The sequence below is a fragment of the Elephas maximus genome, chromosome 9, assembly GCF_024166365.1.
Source record: "Elephas maximus indicus isolate mEleMax1 chromosome 9, mEleMax1 primary haplotype, whole genome shotgun sequence".
Taxonomy (NCBI): domain Eukaryota; kingdom Metazoa; phylum Chordata; class Mammalia; order Proboscidea; family Elephantidae; genus Elephas; species Elephas maximus.
Window position 1 is genome coordinate 55,265,880 of NC_064827.1, and position 26,648 is coordinate 55,292,527.

The 26,648-nt window shown below is 38.2% G+C and overlaps 1 protein-coding gene across 1 annotated transcript in view; it reads left to right on the forward strand.

The window, feature by feature from the left end:
- TMEM38B (transmembrane protein 38B) overlaps positions 1 to 13,191 on the forward strand; it is a 48,632-nt gene extending 35,441 nt beyond the window's left edge. Inside the window, exon 6 of the mRNA XM_049895436.1 lies at positions 11,131 to 13,191. Coding sequence (XP_049751393.1) covers positions 11,131 to 11,340 — 210 coding nt within the window. The 3' untranslated portion in view covers positions 11,341 to 13,191. The remainder of the gene's footprint in view (positions 1 to 11,130) is intronic.
- The last annotated feature ends 13,457 nt before the right edge of the window (positions 13,192 to 26,648 follow it).

A 26,648-nucleotide genomic window follows, 5' to 3' on the forward strand; every position in this document is an offset into this window, starting at 1 on the left:
GTGTATTCAGATAATGTATTATTGAATACTTGAATGAGGGACACAGTTTTTAGGCCCTTTGGAGGACAAATAGACTTTCAACCTTTGAATAAGACCCTAACTTTGTCCTCAAGATATTATAGTCTAAAAAGGAATTTGAGACATATACATTGTTCTTTCAGACTTTATAAAGATAGGGACTAGGTTTGTTTTGTTCATCACTGCATCCCTAGCACTGTGCCTGGCATATGGTAGCTTTTTACTGTGTATTTTGCTGACTGACTGATAAATAAACAATATGCTCTTTTATATGTGTCTTTAATTCATACTACCAGAAAAGAGCAATTTGTTTACCCAGCTTATTAAAAAGAACATTTACAAAAATGTAAATCCTAAGATTTTAATTTATTTGCCAATCATTCAGGTTAATAATTACCGATGTCTGAGTGAATTCCATCACCTATGGAAAACAGAGTGACCAGAAAACCTAGGTGAATATGCTATGTGCTATCAGGGTTTTTTTTTTTTATCAGGGGTTTATTGCAGGGCAAGGGGACTTCTGTTGGAGACCATCTAGAAAAGCTTAATGGAGTAGGCCCTTGGGTTACACAGCAAAGGACTGTTTGAATTTGAGCTGATGGAGATAGGAAGAAGTATGTTTTGGGAGGAGAGAGATTAATTTGGCAAATTTTGCTTATGTAGAAATAAAGTCTTTGCATTATCCGTATGGGGCAGGATGTTATGCTCCTTCATTCGTTGTACTCTCAGTGCTAGGCATTACAGACATCCCCACCCCGCAAATAAAAATAATAAAAAAAAAAACCCATTGCCATCAGGTGGATTCCGACTCACAGCGACCAGAGGAGAACTGCCCCATAGGGCTTCCAAGGCTGTAATCTTTGTGGAAGCAGACTGCCACATCCTTCTCCTGTGGAGCAGGTGGTGGGTTCGAACTACCAGTCTTTTGGTTAGCAGCCGAGTGCTTAACCACTGTGCCACCAGGGATCCTGTAGGCACTGTGTTGTTAATGTTGTCATTGTTAGGTGCCGTCAAATTGGTTCTGACTCATACCGACCCTATATACAACAGAATGAAACACTGCCTGGTCCTGCACCGTCCTCAAAATCGTTACTATGCTTGAGTGCATTGTTGCAGCCACTGTGTCAGTCCATCTTGTTGAGGGTCATCCTCTCTTTTGATGACCTACTTTAGCAAGCATGACGTTATTCTTCAGGGACTGGTCCTTCCTGATAATGTGTCCAAAGTATATGCGACGAAGTCTTGCCATCCCTTCTTAAGGGGCATTCTGGCTGTACTTCTTCCAAAACAGATTCATTCGTTCTTCCCACAGTCCACGGTATGGTCAGTATTCTTCACCAACACCATAATTCAAAGGTGTCAGTTCTCCTTCAGTCTGCCTTATTCATTGTCCAGCTTTCACATGCATATGAGGCTATTGAAAACATCATGGCTTGGGTCAGGCGCACCTTAGTCCTAAAGAGGATATGAAAGTATTTAAAGTACCATCTTTTCCCTGAAAGAACATACATTGTGTGTCATATTTTTGTGGTCAGTTTGAAATGGTATAATTTGAGATATATAAAATGCGATAGAGCTTTCAACAGTTTCTTTACCCAAATCAATCTATGTTTTAGCGTTTCTGCATTTTTTTTGTTTCCTTTTTTAGGAAGAGACCATGACGCCAAATGCTATTTAATTTAGGTAATATGCCCTTTCTTTTAATAGTTCACTAAATAGGACAGTTTTATGTTTTGAAAAAAAAGTACATGTTCATTCCATTTGTCACAATTATGTTTCACCTTGCTGAATCAAGACCTGATAAGAGGCTGAATTCACCGTGTCTGCCTTAAGCCTCGTAACTCTATCTCAGCAGTACTTTCTAATACTAAAAATACTTCTCAGCTGAGTGATGAGTCTCCTGGGAGTTGAGATTTTATTAAAACACTAGACTTTGAAAAATACTGTAGTTCACGTTCTCAGGAAATACTTTAAACTGTCATCCTTCTCTTTTGGATTTTGTAAAGGGAAAATGTTTTCCTAAGACAGTGGAACATTTTTTTGATGTAAATTCTTTTATCTTTCATTGGCAGTTCATTAAGTCAAGCAGTGACCAAGATAATATGGCAGTACATCTCATTGTAACCATTTATTCTAAGAAATAATTTAATGTAAGGAAATTAACTTGGAGGTTAACTTTATACTTAGACTTTTCTCACTCTGTGTTCTTTCCAGGCGACCACATTCACATTCATGCCTTTAACTTTTACTAGTATAATAATGACTTCCAAACCCATATCTCTTACTTAAATGTTTCTGGGCAAAGCTCTATCACTCCATTTCTCTTTCTCTTTACTGTCCTGTAATTACCACGAGTTGGAATCGACTCCATAGCAACTAACAACAACAGAAACAATTACTGATTTAAGTGCCTGTCTTGGACTAGTCTATAAAGACCTTGATGGCAAGAACTATGTTCAGCATGCTTTTGGCAGCACAAGCAAATTATTTTAATACTGTCGATGGTTGATTTTAGGCTTTGTAGGGCTGGTGATGATGCAGTGGTTACGCACTGGGCTGCTAAATGAAAGGTTGGTGATTCGAACTCACCGACCACTTTGCAGGAGAAAGATGTGGCAGTCTGCTTCCATGAAGATTACAGTCTTGGAAACCCTGCGGGGCAGTTCTATTCTGTCCTGTAGGGTTGCTATGAGTCGGAATTGACTCAGTGGCAACGGGTTTGGTTTGGTTTTGGGTTTATAATTCAGTTTATCCTTACATCTAGAATGTGTCCCTTTTGGGGTCTCAATTGAAACCTGAGGTGTTTTCCTGGGCTCTCCCACCTGGCTGGCCTCGAACTCCAACCTGGCCTCTCAGCACCAAGTGCTGGCTGCTGATGTGTCTGCTGAGCTCTTTGGCCTCCCTACTGTCGCTCTCTGCTAAATTTTTGAAGTCCCTCCCTACACAGATAGGTTTTACGAGTTGGAGGAGTTGGTAAACTCCTCAAGGCCTGATTCCACATAGATTTCTGGGCTCTCTCTGTGTGGTTCCTTTCTGTTGGAATATTGCCACTTAAGTCCTAGATGCTTTGGCTTTCTTAAAGTACAACCTGGGTCTTCTCAGCTCAGTGGGACATCTGCTTTCTATTCCCCATAGCTCTGAATTAGCACATATTCTCAAAAGAAAAAGTTGGGGTGAATGTGGAGCTCACCTTGTTCAGTTTCTCTTCTCTTATGGGTGATAGCCCCATCAGATTCTGCTTGTATTATTTGCTGTCTGATGCTTTTTAATAGTTGTCTTTTATATTGATATCCTTGGGAGACTGAGTCTGATACAAGCTATTTAGTCATGCTTGACCTGAAGTCCTTGTGCATGCATTTTATTTATTTTAACCACTCACAAAATTTTGGTTATTACTGTTGTTACAGAACTGTGTATGTTAATAGTATTTACTGTAGTTGTCCTTTATTCATGTGTACCTCTCAGTGTCCTCATTTACCTTGGTCATGTTGTGCTGACTTCCTGTGTATTGTGTATTGCCTTTCCTTTCACCAGAATTAACATGTGCCTGCCATCTAGTAAGTGACTCTCCCCCACCTCCATCCCTGGTAACTGTCAAAGAATGTTGCTTTGTGTGTAAACCTATTAACTTTTTATAAAAGTGGTATCATGTAATAATTTTCTCAGCATAATGTCCATATTCGTCCATGTTGTAAGACGTTTAGTGGACTCATCATTATTCTTTATCATTGCGTAATATTCCATTGTGTCTTTGTACCACATTTTGCTGATCCATTCATCTGTTGCTGGATACTTAGGTTATTTCTATGTTTTTGCTATGTGAATAATGGTGCAGTGAACATGGGTGTGCCTATGCCTATTCATGTCACTGCGTTTATTGCTGTAGAATGTATATCCAGGAGTGGAATTGCTGGATCATATGGTATTTCTATTTCTAACTTTTTGAGGGAGTGCCATACCATTTTCCATAGTGGTTGTACCATTTTACAATCCCACTAGCAGCGTCTAAGAATTCCAATCGTCCCACAACCCCGCCAGTATTTGTTTTCTGTTTTTTTTTTTTTGATCAGTGCTGTTTATGCAGGGGTGAGATGGTATCTCATTGTAGTTTTGACTTGCATCTCTCTAATGGCTAATGATCATGAACGTCTCTTCATGTATTTATTAGCTTCTGGGGTGCCTTTTTTGGTGAAGTGTCTGTTCATGTCTTTTGTCCATTTTTTTTTTTATTGGATTGTCTTTTTGTTGTAGAGGTGTTCAAGTTTCTTATATATTTTAGAGATTAGACCCTTGTCAGATATATTATTGCCAAAATTTTTTTCTCAGTCTGTGGGTTCTCTTTTGGTAAAGTTTTTTGATGAGCATAAGTATTTAATTTTTAAGAGGTCTCAGTTATCTAATTTATCTTCTGTTGTTTGTGTATTTTTAGTTATGTTTAATAGTATATTTATGCCATAAATTAGGATCCCAGCTTTGTCCCTGTGTTATTTTCCAGAAACTTTATAGTTTTAGATTTAACATTTAGGTCTTTGATCTATTTTGAGTTAGTTTTTGTGTATGGTGTGAGGTGTGGGTCCTGTTTCATTTTTCTGCAAATCAATATCCAGTTTTGCCAGCACTCTTTGTTAAAGAGACTGTCTCTTCCCCATTGAATGGCCTTTGACCCTTTGTCAATGATCAGTTGTCCATTGCTGAATGGGTGTACTTCTCAGTTCTCAATTCTGTTTGTTTGGTGTATGTGTCTGTTGTTATACTAGTACCAGGCTGTTTTGATTGCTGTGGCCGGATAGCAAATTCTAACATCGGGAAGTGTGAGGCCTCCTACTTTGTTCTTCTTTGGTAATTCTTTAGCTGTTCGGGGCCTCTTTCATTTCTGTATAGAGTTGGAGATTAGTTTTTCCATTTCGTTAAAGAATGTTATTGGGATTTGGATTGGGATTGCATTATATCTGTAGATCACTTTGGGTAGTATTGACACTTTCATAATGTTATGTCTTCCAATCCATGAGCATGGTATGTTTTTCCATTTATGTAGGTCTCTTTTGGTTTCTTGCAGTAGTGTATCATAGTTTTCCTTGTGTAAGTGTTTTATATCTCTGGTTAGATTTATTCCTAGGTATTTCATCCTTTTGGGGGATATTGTAAATGGTATTGTTTTCTGGATTTCTTTTTTGGAGTTCTTGTAGTGTGGAGGACTTCAACTGATTTTTGTGTGTTGGTCTTGTACCAGGCCACTTTGAACCCTTTAATTAGTTCTAGTAACTTTCTTGTGAAATCCCAGAGATTTTCTACACATAGGATCACGTCATCTGGGAAAAGGGATAGTTTTTCTTCTTCCTTTACTATTTCGATACTCTTTATTTCCCTTTCTTGCCTTATTCTTCTATAGAACTTTGAGTACAATATTGAATAAGGGTGGTGATAATGGGCATCCTCGTCTCATTTCTATTCTTAAGGGGAATGCTCTCAATCCTTCTCTGTTGAGAAAAATGTTGGCTGTTGGTTTTGTATATATGCCCTTAATTATGTTGTGGAATTTCCCTTTTATTCCTATTTGGCTTTTATAAAATTTTATAAAATTCCCTTTTATTCCTATTTATCAGGAAAGGATGTTGGAGTTTATTAAATGGCTTTTCTGCATCAATTGAGATGACCGTGTGATTCTTTTCATTTGCTGTATTTATGTGGTGGCTTACATTGATTTTCTAATGTTGAACCACCCTTGAATCCCTGGTATGAATCCCACCTGATCATGATGTATTGTATTTTTGGTATGCTGTTGTCTTTTGGCTAGAATTTTGTTGAGAATTCTTTGCATCTGTGTTCATGAGGGATATTGGTCTGTAATTTTCTTTTTTTGTTGTGTCTTTGCCTGGCATTGCTATCAGGTTTATGCTGGCTTCATGGAATGAATTTGGAAGTACTGTATATTATGCAAATAACATGCTCCTTCTATGTTTGTTTGGCTGTGCCCTTCCTCCTTGAGGTACTTTTGTAAGCACACTATGCTAATTTTTTTTTTTTTAACAGCAACGTGTACAAGAGGATTGGAATGTTGATGTTTTTGAAAGCACCTCATGGAGGGATGGAATGACTGGCAGACAAACTCAGAAGGCCCATGTTATTTGCATAAAAATATGGTATTTCTTCCTTTTCTGTGTTCTGTAGTAGTTTGAGTAGAATTGGTGTCAGTTTTTCTGTGAATATTTGGTAGAACACTCCAGTGAAGCCATCTGAGCTGGGGCCTTTTTCTGTTGGGAGTTTTTTTTTTTTTTAAATGACGTCTTCAGTTTTTTCTTTTGTTATGGATCTGTTTAGGTTTTCTACTCTGTGTTAGTATAGGTAGATAGTGTGTTTCTAGAAATTTGTCCATTTCTTCTAGGTTTTCAAATTTGTTAGTGTAGAATTTTTCATATTATTCTGTTGTGATCCTCTTTATCTTGCTTGGTGGTTCTGTTATAATGTTTCTCATTTCATTTTTATTTTGATTTATGTGCATCTTTTCAATTTTTTTCTTTGTCAGTTTGGCCAGCGGTTTGTCAATTTTATTGATCCTGTCAAAGAACCAACTTCTAGTTTTATTTATTCTGTTGTTTTTCTAATTCATTTATTTTTCCTCTGATCTTTATTATTTCCTTTCTTCTGGTGACTATGGACTTTTTTTTTTTAAATAATTTTTATTGTGCTTTAAGTGAAAGTTTACAGATCAAGTCAGTCTGTCACACTTAAGCCTATATACACCTTAGTACATACTCCCATTTACTCTCCCCCTAATGAGTCAGCCCTTCCAGTCTCTCCTTTCATGACCGTTTTGCCAGTTTCTAACCCTGTCTACCCTCCCATCTCCCCTCCAGACAGGAGATGCCAACACAGTCTCAAGTGTCCACCTGATACAAGTAGCTCACTCTTCAGCAGCATCTCTCTCCAACGCATTGTCCAGTCCCTTTATGGACTTCTTTTGTTGTTCCTTTTCTATTTGTTCAAGTTGTCAGGTTAAGTTATTGATTTTGGACCTTTCTTCTTTTTTGATGTGTGCATCTGTTGCTATAAATTTTCCTCTGAGCACTACCTTTGCTGAGTTCCAGAGGTTTTGGTATATTGTGTCTTCATTCTCATTTGATTTCTAATAATTTTTTAATTTCATTTTTAATTTTTTCTTTGACCCAGTAGTTTGGCATCTCATGTTGTTGTGTGATATTATTGGTTCTCTATCCAAATGACTTCCTTTAATACTTCTTGTAAGGCTGTTCTGGTTTTTACAGATTCCCTTAGTTTCTGCTTATCTGGGGATGTCTTATTTTCACCCTCATTTTTAAAAGACAATTTTTCTGGATATATGATTCTTGATTGGCAGTTTTTTTCCTTTAGGATTTTATATATATTATTCCATTGCCTTCATGCCTGCATGGTTTCTGATGAAAAATCAGTGTTTAGTCTCATTGGCGCCCTTTCGTAAGTGATGCTTTGTTTTTCACAAGCTACTTTCAGATTCTTTGTCTTTGGTTTTGGAAAGTTTGATTATGATATGTCTCGGTGAATTTTTGGGGGTCTATCCTGTATGCTGTATGGGGTTTTCTGAGCTTCTTGGATTGTAACCATCTCGTCTTTCATGATATTTGGGAAGTTTTCAGCCAATATATCTTCAAAAATTCTCTCTGTACATTTTCCCTCTCCTTTTCTGGAATTCCTATTACACAGATATTATGCCTCTTGATGGTGTCCCACATCTTTAGGCTTTCTTCATTCTTTTTTTCTGATTGTTCCTCAGACGAATTACTATCAAGAGGCTTGTCCTCTATTTCACTGATTCATTGTTTAATTGGTTGAATTTGACTTTTGTGCCCATCCATTGACTATCTATTTCTGATATTTTATTGTTCATCTTCTGGATTTCTAAATGTTGTTTTTGTGTGGTTTCTAATTGCGTCTGTCATTTTGGTCTTGTATTGTTTTCCTAAATTCTTCTAGGGCTTTTTCTGTGTTTTCCTTGATCTCTTTGAGGATACTAAATATAAATCTTTTGAATTCCTTCTCAGATAGTTCCATTATCTTTTCTCCATCAGGAAGGTGTTTTTTTCCCTCACTTGTTGGAGCTATCATATCCTGTTTTTAGATATGATTTGTTATTGTCTGCTGTCTTTGAGGCATTAAAGGTATTATTTTATTTATGTATTTATTGATTGATGGTATGTTTGTTTTGTCCTAATTTTTGTTTTGTTTGGATATATTAGGTTGGGTGGGGTGCATGCTCTGCTGATCAATGGTATGGAATGCTCATCACCTGTTGCCAGGTGAGCAGGGCAGCAGTGAGCAGGGTGAGCACGCATCACTGTTCTCTGGGCATGCGGGGCGGATGGGGGTAGGCTTGGTGTGAGTGTGCTGCTGCCAATAGTCAGTCCATTGGCATGGGAGAAGTGATGGTGCTTGCCGGGTGGGCAGGATGGTGGGCTAGGGTTATTGTGGGCAACCAGTGGTGTGGTCGTGCTCACTGCTATTCGCTGGATGGTGGGTTGGTGGGTGAGTGGATGTTGTGGGCAACCAACGGTGTGCCTGCATTCACTGATGCTTGCTGGGTGAGCAGGGTGGTGGGTCGGGGGCATGTGGTGGGTGATTGGGGATGTGGGAGCACTCTCTGCCACTCCCCTGGTGGATAGTTCGGCAAGCCTGAGGGTGTGGTAGACGACAAGTGGTATGGAGTGCTCACTGTTGCTTACTGGGTAGGCAGGGCGGTGGGTGGGGTGTGTAGCAGGTGGTGGGGTGTGGCAGGTGACTGATATGGTGGGCCCACTCGCTACCACTTGCTGGTTGGGCAGGGTGGTGGACTGGGCAGTGTGACAGGCAACTAGCAGCACGTTTCGTTCACTGCTGCTCGCCAGGTGAGTGATGGGTATGAAAGTTTGACAGGTGACCGGGAACTCTGGGTGCTCTCTGCTACTTGCTGAGTGGGATGGGTGGTGGGTAGGGGTGTGTGGTGGGCAACTGGTGGCTCAGGCGTGCTTGTGCTGCTCTCTGGGTGAGCAGGAGAGGTGATAAGTGGGGTATGACTGGGTAGGAGAGGGAAAGGGGGGCTTGTATCACAGCACTCATGTGGGCAGGGTAGCAGGGGTGGGGGGATTTGCATTGCTAATCACCAGGAGGGTAGGGGGAGAGGGAGTGTACTCCTCTGGTCACGGGGTGTGGGTGCCTGGGGCGTTCCCTGTTGGCTGCAGCCAGCAACTGGGCCTTTGCCCTGACCAAGTGTGAGGAGTAGCGGGTTGCCCGGAATCTGGTCAGGTGGGGGACCTCCTGCTGACACTCTGGATCTGTTACTTTGTGTGCACCACTCACCCTAATGGTCGGGGACCTCTGCTGGTGAGTAGTCCTGTCTCTGGATCCTGGCTCCCTCCATGCTCTCTGGAGTCCAGGATCCCTGGAGCTCTCATCCTCCTTCCTGTACTTTCGCTCCTTAGATCTGGTGCATATCCTGCTCACTTTGCATAACTCTGGGCATCTCTACACAGTTTTTCTGTCTTCTATTGGGAATTCTGTGAAATTGCCTTACTGTGCTTTTCACTTGGGATTGCTGCTCGTTTTGTTTTAAGATGGCTGTGCTGCGCCAGGTTGGCTGGCAGGTCACCTTCGCTCTGTATCTCTCCTCATTTGTTGTTTTCATTTAGTTTCTCCTTCCAGTTGGTATTTGAACTAATTCCTTATCCTTCCGTTTGATGCTCAGGGTTCCAGGATTGTCATCTGCATCTGCTTCACTTGGTTTCTTGGTTCTTTGCTATAGGGGATGGCATGGTGTGTTTGACTAAGACACTATCTTGAGCTGTCTCCCATGTGCATGCTTTTTAAAAGAGCGTGTGTGTGTGTGTGTATTTATTTAGGTGAAATCGCATAGCAGAACGAACCATTTCAAAGTATGCAGTTCAGTGGGATTTAGCACATTCACAGTGTTGTGTGTGCATGCATTTTTAATTTATGCAATAATGCACCATAGATCTTGTTCTGTCTCATTTTTGTTGAAGAGTATATTTTAAGAATATTTCTGTGTTACTTTTCTAGTTCATTACTTTCAACTGTTGTACAGTGTGGGTTTTACTTATCCGTTCCTTTAGTGATGGGAATCTGTTTTGCCTCCAGCTTCCCTCTACCTAGACTACATTGCAGTTAAGAAGCACTTATTCTTGATTTCATTTTGGCCAGCAAATAGGTTATGTAGTGTCCTCTTGTGAAAATTTGATACTAAAAGTTTCTAGTTTGATTCATTATCCACTGGAGGAATTGATTCTTAGAACTTCTTGGGCTGTTCTAGACCTTAAACCTCCTCCCACTCCCGCCACTCCCCTGCCCCGCCCCCCAACAGTCCATTTTGGCAACAGTCTAATTTCTTGAGCACATTTAAAGATCTCTGAACACTGCATTTTGCCAGGTAAAGGATCGGAGCACTCTCCACTGTCTCTCTCAGAGTCTTGGGTCCTTATATATAAAATAGGATATTGGATAATTAGAAGCTTTTTATCATCCCTCCTGGGGCAGTGTTCTGTGAGTCATTGAAAGCCCTGTGACTTTTAGATAATGATAGAATGCGGTGTATTTAATGATTGAATTTGAACTCTGGGTGTTCCAAACTGCTTTATCACTTATTAGCTCTGTGACTTTGGCAAGTTTCTTAATCTCTCAGTGCATCATTTCCACATCTCTGTGATGAAGATAGTAATAGAGTGGTTGTCGGATTAAATTTAAAGAGAGTAGGTGATGTAAAGCACTTACCATGTTTCTGGCACACAGTAAGCACATAGTAAATAATAGGTGTTATTGGTCATTTGCATGCAGACTGTAGATGTTTTAGCTTCGTATTTCCTTTTAATGCTAAAAGTATTTTTGTGGAAATGATTACACTGCTCATCTGGCACCCAAAAATATAATACCCTGTTCTAGCTTTAATGAGTTAGGTTCTTTTTCATTAACTGAGTACGCTTATAGAGGACAGAGGTTTGCCTAGGACCTAGCTTAGTTTACTTTTCTTGCATATTAAATTTAAGAATATATTTTGGATCCTTTTTATTTTTTCCTCTCAATTCTGAGAAACGGGAGGCGTACTTAAATTCAAAGTTGAATTTTTTTCCCTAGATAACCATGATGCTTACAGAGGCTTCTCCTGTGCCTTTTGGTCCTTTTGAGGATATATTGGGTCGCATGCTGTTTGGCTATCATCAACAGTTTTCACCATGTACAAAGAAAAGTGAAACTAAATCCAATGGCACTGGTTCATCTACCTCAAAGCCTACAGCTGATGCTTCAGACAAGCTGAAAAAGAAACACAGTAAGAAGACTGAGTAAAGTGACTTCCTGAGCTGTAGAAAGCAAAAAAAAAATTTCTTCTTTATCTGTCAGATTGGTAAATATTTCTGTGTAAATGATGTGAAATAAAGATTTTATGTAAGGAATGAGGGTGACAAAAAGAAAGAACTTCTTTCTGTTTCAGGGAGATTACCCCTTTATGGACTGTAATCCTTGAATGCTGTGAGCGTATCATGTGAAACTGTTAAAAAAGATTCTACTGTGATTATTTTAATAGTTTTATATTGATAAAGTAAGGCTAGATTAAAAAATGTTACAGAAAGTAAACCTAACAGCATTGAAAAAAATAACAAAAATTTAAAACTTTTTAGTTAGGTATTTTCATACATATTTTTTATTTAAATTTATTTGAACTGTAGTTCAGTGTAATTAAATTTTACTTCATATTACGATTATAATTTCCTAGGTACGGAAAATAATTCTTATTTAATTTCGAGCACTGTAATGAATAAACTTTTCCTAAAACACTTTTTATTATGAATGAAAATAAATTGCTAGTTTGTTTCAGATGTAAACATTGTATTTTTATGCATATTAGATGGAAAATATCTGAAATTTAATTTTATTTCTAGTAGTAATATTTTTCAGTGAGAACAGAGTATTAATATGACCTTAGAACTGAAGCCTACCATATTTTTATGCAGGTAGTTCATGCCCTCTGCGTTTGCTGGTTATGCCCTCATTCCGTGAGGCACCCTTATGAGCACTGCCATGCCAGTCCTCTCCCACATGTTGCTGTAAAACAAAATTAGCATAGCATGCTTACAAAAGTATCTCAAAGGGGGAAGGCACGGCCGACAGAGAGATGCAGAAGGTGCGTGTTATTTGGGTAAAAAATGGTATCTTATGCCTTTGTTTAAAAAACTGGTTTTTGTTTTGTTTTTTTCCTCAAAAGAAAATCAGAGGTATAATTTTTAATAAATCTCTACTCCATAGGTTTTTTTGTTTTTGTTTGGAAACTTTTTTTTTTTTTTTCTGTCTCCTTAAAACATACTTGTTTTAGCAGTAGGAGAAATTATTCTTCTCAGGGTTTCACATATTCTTAACTTCCCTTTGATCTTAGTTGTTCTGAATACATTGATGGTAATTATTATCTTAACTATAAAAAAGTATATATCCTCTTAATTTAAAAATTTTCCCTCCATGCTTCCTATCTAGGGGGCACTTTTTCAGTTTTCTAGTTGAATGACTCTCACTAGTTTGCATGTGTCTTATATTTTAATCTACATGTACATATATATTAATTTTATTTTAAATTAAAACTACCTTTATGTGAAAATGCTTGGCTCTAATGAGAATTGTCCTTGGACATTGATAGTAACCAACTAACAAAGAAGAAATAGAAAAACCAAAACCTCATATGGTAGTCCATTTGAATGAAGAGTGATGACATTAAATTTGGTTCCTTGTTGGCATAATAAAAACAAACAAGAGAAGGTACTACAGAATGCTAGATATTCTTGTTCTGTTCTGTGGTTTAAAACTCTGGTTGTAACTTTAAATCTGTGACGTGATTTTTTCCATCACAACCTGCTACCTGCAAAGAGTTAGTTAAGTACCAGGTATTTTTGGATGATTTGGAAGTATTCAAATTATATTCATGTTATAAGTTTTTTTTTTTTTTTAGTTTTAACAGCTGTGAACACCAATAGATACTATATTTTTGTTTTTAAAAAAGGTTTTTTTGGGGGGGTGGGGCTTTTGTAGCATTGGAATGCTAAGAAATGTATTTTTAAAATTGTTACTGAAAGCATTAAATAAGAGTTCTATATAATATTTGATACTCTTATAGTTAAAAAAAAACTTTTCAAAATTAACAGCTTACTAAGTATTGACCTATTTTTGATGTTTGAATTCAAGTGTAGTTGAAATGGTAGGAATCTTGATTTATATTTGTATTAAAGACTAACTTATTAAAATAAGTCATTTAGTACAATGGAGTATTACATTATTTTTGTGTTTTTCCTTTTATATTTTCTGTGAGTTAGGAGTTCAGAACTCCTCTTGTGTTTTGACTGCTATAGTATATATTCAGTGATTAGTGTCCAAAGGGGTCATTAGTACAAATTTTATTAATCTGACAAACATTCTATAATCCTTAGTTCAAGGTTCCTAAATCTTCCCACCCTGAATCTACTCAGGCCTGCCTGCAGAGACTTGACTGGACTTGCAAAGCAAATTGTTAGTCTTCTTACCCATCATGAAGCATGGATGAGTCCTGTAGGGCTGCCTCACTTAGCCAGTCATTGGTAGTACTGAGAAAGTCAGGACCTAAGCAGATTTCCCTAAAAAAGGAGACAAGAAACTGGCAACACCATGGCTAGTTTAACTCAGTGATCTAGTAAATTAGTAAACTCAGTCTACTAGTAAAATGTGGCCAAATGAATATCAAACTCTTGATTTATTAGATTAGTTATTCTTAGACTTCCCTAGAGTATCAAGGGCAGGAGAGAGACTAGATACGTGGGATAGGCAAATTTTAGTGGAAATTCCAGCCTCTCTGTGGGCAGAGATCAAAAAAGTAGAGAAATGAGAGAAGAGGGTAGATACCCTTTTTAGTGTGCTTTTTTTTGTCTGTTCCTTTAAGCACAGGTACCTTTCCATTAAAATCTATCTCAAATCATAAGTGGCATGTTGGAAATGGAGTAATGTGTTCAAAGAGTGCCTCTCCTGCACAAAAGCCTTTGCCCCAGGAGTAATTTACATCCTTGGTGATATTTATTCATTTGATTATTCAACAAATATTGAGTGCCATATAGGTCAGGCATTATCTTAGGCTGTAGAGAAACAATGAATAAAACAAATAGGTTTAATTTTATGAAAAACTGGTAGATCTTTTCCCCAAAGGGGTTGTACCATTTTACACTGTACAACATTTGAGAGTTCTAGTTGCCCCACATCTTGCCAAGGATTAATGTTATCAAACATTTTAATCCATTTCTAATTGGTGGTATGTGGTATTTTTTATGGTTTTAATTTGTATGTCCATGATTAATGATGTAGAGCATGTTTTTATATGTTTATTGGTCATTCGTATATCTTTTTCTGTGAAGCGTCCAGATCCTTTGCCCATATTTTATCAGGTTTTTCTTCTTCTTATTCCATTATAATATATTTTATATATTTTTATATATCTTGAATATCAATCCTTTGACAGATATGTATTTCGTACTTATTTTCTTTCTGGTCTGTGGCTTACCTATTAATTTTTATAATGTTTTTTAGTGAGCAGAAGTTTTTAATTTTGAAGAGGTCTAATTTCCCAGTATATATTTTTTAGAGTTATTGCTTTCTGTGTCTTAAGAAATTTTTGCCTATCCCGAAGTTATGAATATATTTACCAGGTCTGAGGGACCCTGCATAAAGGAATGCTTAGCTTTTATTCTAAGAAACATTTAAAAGAGAAATACTTTGTGCTGTTTATGTAAAGCAGCAGTTCTGTTACTCACAAAGTCACTTGGACCTGTATTTTGGTTTTTTCCTGAAAATATTTTGTTTACCTTACACATGAGGTCAGTATTTCTGTACTTGTGCCACAGGTTATGCATTGCAGGAATTTAGGACTTTCTCATTTATGTCTGCTTATGGGCTTTCTGTGGGCAGGCTTGGTCTTGGTTTATCACAATTCTGATGTTTAAAAGAGATTATGAATTTGCTAATAGCAGTTGTTTTTAAAAATAAGATTTCAGAATCCCTTAAGCCCAATGTAGGTATGGAGTCAAACAGAGTTGGTTAGGAAGGTAGTAGTTCATCAAAGTACACGCCTGTGGTGGCAGAATGTGGACCAGGTCTGGTACGGAAATCGGTAGACTCTAGATTAATTTACATGGCAGACTATTATATGATCCATGGCAATACAAGGTTATGTGGCACACATAACTGAAGACGAGAACTACTACTTCCTTCCACATTTAATAAGCAGAGTTAAGCAATTCATATGGTGGGATTATTTCCTGCTCAAGAAACAGAACATTATCAGAGTCTCATTTTCCATCTAATCACTACTCTTCCCTTCTCCTCAAGGTAACCACTTGTTGAACTTATAATACCAGAGATTTTGACTGGTTTTGAATTTTGTGTAAATAAGACGGTATTTATTCTTGTGTATTTGACTTCTTTTGTCCATTATTTAGGTTCATGAGATTTATCCATGTTATTTTGTCCCTCTGGAGTTCATTCATTGTCATTGATAGTACTGTACAAGTAGACCTCAGTTTGTATATCCATTCCATTGTGTGTAGAGGGAAATTTAGGTTTCCAGGTTGGGGTATTTCAAATAATGCTGCTGTAAACATACTTCTGCATATCTTTTGGTGCACATGTCACACATTTTTCTTCACTAGGAGTGAAAGTGCTAGTTTGTGGAGCATGAACATATTCAGCTTTTGTAGATAATACCAAGAAGTTTTGCAGAATATCATTGTTGTTGTCAGGTGCTGAGAAACAAAGATGTAAATTTATTAAAAATCAAAGGATGAAAAAAAAATATCAAGCAAAAACTACCAAAAAAGAGAAGGAGTGGCAATACTAATCTCAGATAACATAGACTTTAAAACAAAATCCACCATAAAAGACAAAGACAGGCACTATATAACAATTATAACAATTAAAGGGACAATACATCACAAAGACTTAACCATAATAAACATCTACGCACCCAATGACAGGGCTTCAAAAAAAAAAAAAAAAACATTAAAAAAACTCTAACAGCACTAAAAACAGAAATTGACAGTTCCACAATAATAGTAGGAGACTTCAACACACCACTCTCAGTAAAGGACAGAACATCTAGTAAGAAACTAAACAAAGATACAGAGGAGCTAAAGAGCACAATCAGCCAACTTGACCTCATAGACATATATAGAACACTCCACCCAACAGCTGCAAAGTATGCATTCTTTTCCAATGCACATAGAACGTTCTCCAAAATAGACCACATCTTAGGCCACAGAGCAACCCCCAATAAAATCCAAAACACTGAGATAATACAAAGTACCTTCTCTGACCACAATGCCATCAAAGTAGAAATTAACAACAGGAAGAGTAGGTGAAAAAAATCAATTACATGGAAACTGAATAACATCCTGCTCAAAAACCATTGGGTAATAGAAGAAATCAAAAATGGAAGCAAGAAGTTCCTAGAATCAAACAAGAATGAAAACACATCATACGAAAACTTTTGAGACACAGCAAAGGCAGTTCTCAGAGGTCAATTTACAGCACTAGATGCACACATCAAAAAGAAGGGACAAAATCAAAACATTAGTTATGCAGCTTAAACAAATAGAGAACAGCGAAAGAAGCCCACAACCACCAGAAGAAAGGAAATAATAAAGATCAGAGCAAAAATAGATGAAATAGAGAATAGAAAAACAGTAGGAAAAAAAAGTTGGTTCTTTGAAAGGATCAACAAAATCGACAAACTACTGGCCAAATTGACAAAAGAAAAACAGGAGAAAATGCAAATAACCCAAATAAGAAATGAAATGGACATTACAATAGACCCAACTGAAATAAAAAAGATCATAATAGAGTACTATCAAAAACTATACTCCAACAAATTTGAAATCCTAGAGGAAATGGACAAATTTCTAGAGGCACACTACCTACCCAAACCAACACAAAATGGTGTTGAAAATCTGAACAGACCCATAATAAGAGATTGAAAAGATAATTAAAAAAAAACTCCCAACCAAAAAGAGCCCTAGTCCAGGTGGCTTCACAGGAGAATTCTACCAAACATTCAGAGAAGAGCTACTCAAACTATTTCAGAACATAGAAAAGGAAGCAATACTTCCAAATCTATTCTATGAAGCCAGCATAACCCTGATGTCAAAACCAGGTAAAGACACCACAAAAAAGGAAAATTACAGACCAATATCTCTCATGGATATAGATGCAAAAATTCTCAACATAATTCTAGCCACTAGAATTCAGCATACCAAAAAATAATACACCATGATCAAGTAGGATTCATACCAGGTATGCAAGGATGGTTCAACACTGGAAAATCAATCAATGTAATCCACCGCATATATAAAAGGAAAGAAAAGAATCACATGATCATCTCGATGCAGAAAAGGTGTTTGACAAAGTCCAATACCCACTCCTGATAAAAACTCTCAATAAAATAGGTATAGAAGGAAAAATTCTCAAAATAATAAAGGGTATCTATGCAAAATCAATGAAAAACATCTTTCTCAATAGAGAGAGGCTGAAAACATTCCCCTTGAGAACAGGAACGAAGATGTCCTTTATCACCACTCCTATGTAACATTGTGTTGGAAGTCTTAGCTAGAGCAATAAGGCAAGAAACAAATAAAAGCAATCCAAATTGGTAATGAAGAAGTTAAACTGTCCCCATTTGCAAATGACATGATACTATGAAAATCCAAAAGACTCCACGAGAAAACTACTGGGACTAATAGAAAGATTCAGCAGAGTACCAGGATACAAGATAAACATACAAAAATCAGTTGGATTCCTATACACCAATAAAGAGAACTATGAAAAGGAAATCAGGAAAACAATACCATTTATAATAGCCCCTAAAAAAATAAAATACTTGGGAATAAATCTAACCAGGGATGTAAAAGACCTATACAAAAAAAACTACAATACTACTGCAAGAAACCAAAACATAAATGGAAAAACATACCACACTTATGGATAGGTAGGCCCAACATTGTGAAAATGACAATTCTATCCAAAGCAACTTACAAATACAATGCAATTCTAATCCAAATGCCAACAACATTCTTTAAAGAGATGGAAAAACTTATCACTAACTTTATATGGAAATGAAAGAGGCCCCCGTATAAGTAAAGCACTACTGAAGAAGAATAAAGTAGGAAGACTCACACTACCTGATCTCAGAACCTACTATACAGCTACGATAGTCAAAATGGCCTGGTCCAACGAAAGATACATTGACAAATGGAGACTCTAGATGTAAATCAATCCACCTGTGGTCACCTGATCTTAGACAAGGGCCCAAAGTTCATGAAATGGGGAAAAGACAGTTTTCTTAACAAACAGTGCTGGCAAAACTGGATGTCCATCTGCAAAAAAATGAAACAGGACCCATACCTCATACCATATACAAAAACTAACCCCAAATGGATCAAAGACCTAAACATAAAGCCATAAACTATAAAATTCATAGAAGAAAAAATAGGATCAATGCTAGAGGCTCTAAGACACGGCATTAACAGGATACAAACCACAATCAACAACACACAAACCCCAGAAGGTAAGCTAAATAACTGGAATCTTCTAAAAATTAAACACTTATGCTCATCAAAAGACTTCACCAGAGGGTGGAGCCAAGATGGCGGACTAGGCAGACGCTACCTCGGATCCCTCTTAACAACAAAGACACGGAAAAACAAGTGAATCGATCACATACATAACAATCTACGAACCCTGAACAACAAACACAGATTTAGAGACGGAGAACGAACTAATACGGGGAAGCAGCGATTGTTTCCAGAGCCTGGAGCCAGTGCACCAGTCAGGTACGGCACGAGCACAGAGAGCTGCTCCACCCCCATGAACTAACCCCGGGAGGGGGACCAGCCGGTTCCGTGGGCGGCGTGGGACGCAGCCGGTAGGAGAATTCCCTGGGAGGCAGTGACTGGTCTCGGAGCAGGAAGAGCAGTGTCCCAGCCGGGCAACCGTCCCGCCGGGATTTGGACTGGACGCAGGTACGGCATAAACACGGAGAACTGCTCCACCCCCCTGAACTAACCCCGGGAAGGGGCCCAGCCGGGTCACGCGGGCGGCGTGGGATGCAGCCGATAGGAGAAGTCCCCGGGAGGCCGCGACTGGTATTGGAGCGGGGAGATCAGTGTCCCCAGCCGGGACACTCGGTCACGGCACAAGCACGGGGAGCTGCTCCACCCATCTGAACTAACCCCGGGAGGCGGCCCACCTGGTTCGTGGGGGCGGCACGGCCATGTGGCTGGAGGGACGAGAAGTCCCCGGGAGGCAGCGACTGATTTTGGAGTCGAGAGTGCACCGTCCCAGTAGGGGAGCCTTGACGCTGGGCGTGTGGCTGGAAGCGGAGGATCTGACCGTGACTCCAGCGGGCCAGACCCCCCAGGAGCAATCTCCACACAGCCAGCACACATAGGCGACGCGCCCGCGGGAATCTCAGATATAATAGTTATTCCAAGCAAGACAAGCAACTCTGGCTATATTCTGAGGTGCTACTCTCCTATCTCTCTGTTCCCTCCCCCACCCTCCCCAGGCGGCTTCATTAACATCCGAATAGCCTGAGCCAGAGGGAGAACTCTGATAGGGATCTGACTGCATTTTTTTTTAGCGGATTTTCCTGGAAAAACTAGTTTCCCAGTGATGGCTCGGAGACAATAATCCATATCAAACCACTTAAAGAAGCAGACCATGACAGCTTCTCCAACCCCCCAAACAAAAGAATCAAAATCTTTCCCAAATGAAGATACAATCCTGGAATTATCAGATACAGAATATAAAAAACTAATTTACAGAATGCTTAAAGATATCACAAATGAAATTAGGATAACTGCAGAAAAAGCCAAGGAACACACCGATAAAACTGTTGAAGAACTCAAAAAGATTATTCAAGAACATAGTGGAAAAATTAATAAGTTGCAAGAATCCATAGAGAGACAACATGTAGAAATCCAAAAGATTAACAATAAAATTACAGAATTAGACAACACAATAGGAAGTCAGAGGAGCAGACTCGAGCAATTAGAATGCAGACTGGGACATCTGGAGGACCAGGGAATCAATACCAACATAGCTGAAAAAAAATCAGATAAAAGAATTAAAAAAAATGAAGAAACCCTAAGAATTATGTGGGACTCTATCAAGAAGGATAACCTGCGGGTGATTGGAGTCCCAGAACAGGGAGGGATAACAGAAAACACAGAGAGAATAGTTGAAGAACTCCTGACAGAAAACATTCCTGACATCCTGAAAGACGAAAGGATATCTATCCAAGATGCTCATCGAACCCCATTTAAGATTGATCCAAAAAGAAAAACACCAAGACATATTATCATCAAACTCACCAAAATCAAAGATAAACAGAAAATTTTAAAAGCAGCCAGGGAGAAAAGAAAGGTTTCCTTCAAGGGAGAATCAATAAGAATAAGTTCAGACTACTCAGCAGAAACCATGCAGGCAAGAAGGGAATGGGACGACATATACAGAACACTGAAGGAGAAAAACTGCCAGCCAAGGATCATATATCCAGCAAAACTCTCTCTGAAATATGAAGGCGAAATTAAGATATTTACAGACAAACACAAGTTTAGAGAATTTGCGAAAACCAAACCAAAGCTACAAGAAATACTGAAGGATATTGTTTGGTCAGAGAACCAATAATATCAGATATCAACACAACACAAGGTCACAAAACAGAACGTCCTGATATCAACTCAAATAGGGAAATCACAAAAACAAACAAATTAAGATTAATTAAAAAAAAAATACACATAACAGGGAATCATGGAACTCAATAGGTAAAAGATCACAATAATCAAAAAGAGGGACTAAATACAGGAGGCATTGAACTGCCATATGGAGAGTGATACAAGGCAATATAGAACAATACAAGTTAGGTTTTTAGTTAGAAAAATAGGGGTAAATAATAAGGTAACCACAAAAAGGTATAACAACTCTATAACTCAAGATAAAAGCCAAGAAAAACGTAACGACTCAACTAGCATAGAGTCAAACACTATGAAAATGAGGATCTCACAATTTACTAAGAAAAACGCCTCAGCACAAAAAAGTATGTGGAAAAATGAAATTGTCAACAACACACATAAAAAGGCATCAAAATGACAGCACTAAAAACTTATTTATCTATAATTACCCTGAATGTAAATGGACTAAATGCACCGATAAAGAGACAGAGAGTCACAGACTGGATAAAGAAACATGATCCATCTATATGCTGCCTACAAGAGACACACCTTAGACTTAGAGACACAAACAAACTAAAACTCAAAGGATGGAAAAAAAGTATATCAAGCAAACAAGAAGCAAAAAAGAAGAGGAGTAGCAATATTAATTTCTGACAAAATAGACTTTAGACTTAAATCCACCACAAAGGATAAAGAAGGACACTATATAATGATAAAAGGGACAATTGATCAGGAAGACATAACCATATTAAATATTTATGCACCCAATGACAGGGCTGCAAGATACATAAATCAAATTTTAACAGAATTGAAAAGTGAGATAGATACCTCCACAATTATAGTAGGAGACTTCAACACACCACTTTCGGAGAAGGACAGGACATCCAGTAAGAAGCTCAATAGAGACACGGAAGATCTAATTACAACAATCAACCAACTTGACCTCATTGACTTATACAGAACTCTCCACCCAACTGCTGCAAAATATACTTTTTTTCTAGCGCACATGGAACGTTCTCTAGAATAGACCACATATTAGGTCATAAAACAAACCTTTGCAGAGTCCAAAACATCGAAATATTACAAAGCATCTTCTCCGACCACAAGGCAATAAAACTAGAGATCAATAACAGAAAAACTAGGGAAAAGAAATCAAATCCTTGGAAAATGAACAATACCCTCCTGAAAAAAGACTGGGTTATAGAAGACATCAAGGAGGGAATAAGGAAATTCATAGAAAGCAACGAGAATGAAAATACTTCCTATCAAAACCTCTGGGACACAGCAAAAGCAGTGCTCAGAGGCCAATTTATATCAATAAATGCACACATACAAAACGAAGAAAGAGCCAAAATCAGAGAACTGTCCCTACAACTTGAACAAATAGAAACTGAGCAACCAAAGAGTCCATCAGGCACCAGAAGAAAACAAATAATAAAAATTAGAGCTGAACTAAATGAATTAGAGAACAGAAAAACAATTGAAAGAATTAACAAAGCCAAAAGCTGGTTCTTTGAAAAAATTAACAAAATTGATAAACCATTGGCTAGACTGACTAAAGAAATACAGGAAAGGAAACAAATAACCCGAATAAGAAACGAGAAGGACCACATCACAACAGAACCAAATAAAATTAAAAGAATCATTTCAGATTATTATGAAAAATTGTACTCTAACAAATTTGCAAACCTAGAAGAAATGGATGAATTCCTGGAAAAACACTACATACCTAAACTAACACATTCAGAAGTAGAACAACTGAATACACCCATAACAAAAAAAGAGATTGAAACGGTAATCAAAAAACTTCCAACAAAAAAAAAAGCCCTGGCCCGGACGGCTTCACTGCAGAGTTCTACCAAACTTTCAGAGAAGAGTTAACACCACTACTTCTGAAGGTATTCCAAAGCATAGAAAATGACGGAATACTACCCAACTCATTCTATGAAGCCACCATCTCCCTGATACCAAAACCAGGTAAAGACATTACAAAAAAAGAAAATTATAGACCTATATCCCTCATGAACATTGATGCAAAAATCCTCAACAAAATTCTAGCCAATAGAATCCAACAACACATCAAAAAAATAATTCACCCTGATCAAGTGGGATTTATACCAGGTATGCAAGGCTGGTTTAATATCAGAAAAACCGTTAATGTAATCCATCACATAAATAAAACAAAAGACAAAAACCACATGATCTTATCAATTGATGCAGAAAAGGCATTTGACAAAGTCCAACACCCATTCATGATAAAAACTCTCACCAAAATAGGAATTGAAGGAAAATTCCTCAACATAATAAAGGGCATGTATGCAAAGCCAATGGCCAATATCACTCTAAATGGAGAGAACCTGAAAGCATTTCCCTTGAGAACGGGAACCAGACAAGGATGCCCTTTATCACCACTCTTATTCAACATCGTGCTGGAAGTCCCAGCCAGGGCAATTAGGCTAGACAAAGAAATAAAAGGTATCCGGATTGGCAAGGAAGAAGTAAAGTTATCACTATTTGCAGATGACATGATTATATACACAGAAAACCCTAAGGAATCCTCCAGAAAACTACTGAAACTAATAGAAGAGTTTGGCAGAGTCTCAGGTTATAAAATAAACATACAAAAATCACTTGGATTCCTCTACATCAACAAAAAGAACACCGAAGAGGAAATCACCAAATCAATACCATTCACAGTAGCCCCCAAGAAGATAAGATACTTAGGAATAAATCTTACCAAGGATGTAAAAGACCTATACAAAGAAAACTACAAAGCTCTACTACAAGAAATTCAAGAGGACATACTTAAGTGGAAAAACATACCTTGCTCATGGATAGGAAGACTTAACATAGTAAAAATGTCTATTCTACCAAAAGCCATCTATACATTTAACGCACTTCCGATCCAAATTCCAATGTCATATTTTAAGGGGATAGAGAAACAAATCACCAATTTCATATGGAAGGGAAAGAAGCCCCGGATAAGCAAAGCACTACTGAAAAAGAAGAAGAAAGTGGGAGGCCTCACTTTACCTGACTTCAGAACCTATTATACAGCCACAGTAGTCAAAACAGCCTGGTACTGGTACAACAACAGGCACATAGACCAATGGAACAGAATTGAGAACCCAGACATAGATCCATCTACGTATGAGCAGCTGATATTTGACAAAGGACCAGTGTCAATTAATTGGGGGAAAGATAGCCTTTTTAACAAATGGTGCTGGCATAACTGGATATCCATTTGCAAAAAAATGAAACAGGACCCATACCTCACACCATGCACAAAAACTAACTCCAAGTGGATCAAAGACCTAAACATAAAGACTAAAACGATAAAGATCATGGAAGAAAAAATTGGGAGAACCCTAGGAGCCCTAATACAAAGCATAAACAGAATACAAAACATTACCAAAAATGATGAAGAGAAACCCGATAACTGGGAGCTCCTAAAAATCAAACACCTATGCTCATCTAAAGACTTCTCCAAAAGAGTAAAAAGACCACCTACAGATTGGGAAAGAATTTTCAGCTATGACATCTCCGACCAGCGCCTGATCTCTAAAATCTACATGATTCTGTCAAAACTCAACCACAAAAAGACAAACAACCCAATCAAGAAGTGGGCAAAGGATATGAGCACACATTTCACTAAGGAAGATATTCAGGCAGCCAAAAGATACATGAGAAAATGCTCTCGATCATTAGCCATTAGAGAAATGCAAATTAAAACTACGATGAGATTCCATCTCACACCAGCAAGGCTGGCATTAATCCAAAAAACACAAAATAATAAATGTTTGAGAGGCTGCGGAGAGATTGGAACTCTCATACACTGCTGGTGGGAATGTAAAATGGTACAACCACTTTGGAAATCCATCTGGCGTTATCTTAAACAGTTAGAAGTAGAACTACCATACAACTCAGAAATCCCACTCCTGGGAATATACCCTAGAGATACAAGAGCCTTCATACAAACAGATATATGCACACCCATGTTTATTGCAGCTCTGTATACAATAGCAAAAAGTTGGAAGCAACCAAGGTGTCCATCAACGGATGAATGGGTAAATAAATTGTGGTATATTCACACAATGGAATACTAGGCATCGATAAAGAACAGTGACGAATCTGTGAAACATTTCATAACATGGAGGTACCTGGAAGGCATTATGCTGAGAGAAATTAGTCAGAGGCAAAAGGACAAATATTGTGTAAGATCACTATTATAAGATCTTGAGAAATAGTAAACCTGAGAAGAACACATACTTTTGTGGTTACGAGGGGGGGAAGGAGGGAGGGTGGGAGAGGGTTTTTTATTGATTAATCAGTAGATAAGAACTGCTTTAGGTGAAGGGAAAGACAACACTCAATACAGGGAAGGTCAGCTCAATTGGACTGGACCAAAAGCAAAGAAGTTTCCGGGATAAAATGAATGCTTCAGAGGTCAGCGGAGCAAGCGCTGGGGTCTGGGGAACATGGTTTGCGGGGACTTCTAAGTCAATTGGCAAAATAATTCTATTATGAAATCATTCTGCATCCCACTTTGAAATGTGGCGTCTGGGGTCTTAAATGCTAACAAGCGGCCATCTAAGATGCCTCAGTTGGTCTCAACCCACCTGGATCAAAGGAGAATGAAGAACACCAAGGCCACACGACAACTAAGAGCCCAAGAGACAGAAAGGGCCACATGAACCAGAGACCTACATCATCCTGATACCAGAAGAACTAGTTGGTGCCCAGCCACAATCGATGACTGCCCTGACAGGGAGCACAGCAGAGGACCCCTGAGGGAGCAGGAGATCAGTGGGATACAGACCCCAAATTCTCATAAAAAGACTAAACTTAATGGTCTGACTGAGACTAGAGGAATCCCGGCGGCCATGGTCCCCAGACCTTCTGTTGGCACAGGACAGGAACCATCCCCGAAGACAACTCATCAGACATGAAAGGGACTGGTCAGCGGGGGGGAGAGAGATGCTGATGAAGAGTGAACTAATTATATCAGGTGGACACTTGAGAGTGTGTTGGCAACTCTTGTCTGGAGGGGGGATGGGAGGATAGCGAGAGAGGGAAGCCGGCAAAATTGTCAAGAAAGGAGAGACTGAAAGGGCTGACTCAAGAGGGGGAGAGCAAGTGGGAGTAGGGAGTGAGATGTATGTAAACTTATATGTGACAGACTGATTGGATTTGTAAACGTTCACTTGAAGCTTAATAAAAGTTATAAAAAAAAAAAAAAAAAAAGACTTCACCAAAAGAATAAAAAGAGAACCTACAGGCTGGGAAAAAAAATTGGCTATTACAAAACACACAAAAGTCTAATGTCTGAAATCTACAAGAAAATCCAACATCTCTACAACAAAAAGACAAATAATCCAATTGAAAAATGGGCAAAGGAAAGGAACAGACACTTCACCAAAGAAGACAATCAAGTGGACAACAGGCACATGAGTAAATGCTCACAATTGCAAGCTATTAGAGAAATGCAAATCAAAACCACAATGAGATACCATCTCACCCTGGTATTGCTGGCACAAATAAAAAAAAAAAAAGACAGAACAAATGTTGGAGAGGCTGTGGGGAGACGAGAACTCTTATGCACTGCTGGTGAGAATGCAAGATGATACAACGATTTCGGAAAATGACGTGGAGCTTCCTTAGAAAGTTAGAAATACAAATACCATATGACCCAGCAATCCCACTCCTAGGAATATATCCTAGAGAAATAAGAGTCGTTTCACACAAATAGATATATGTACACCTTTATTCACTGCAGCATTATTCACAATAACAAAAATATGGAAACAACCTAGATGACCATCAACAGATGAATGGATAAACAAACTGGTACACACATGATGGAGTATT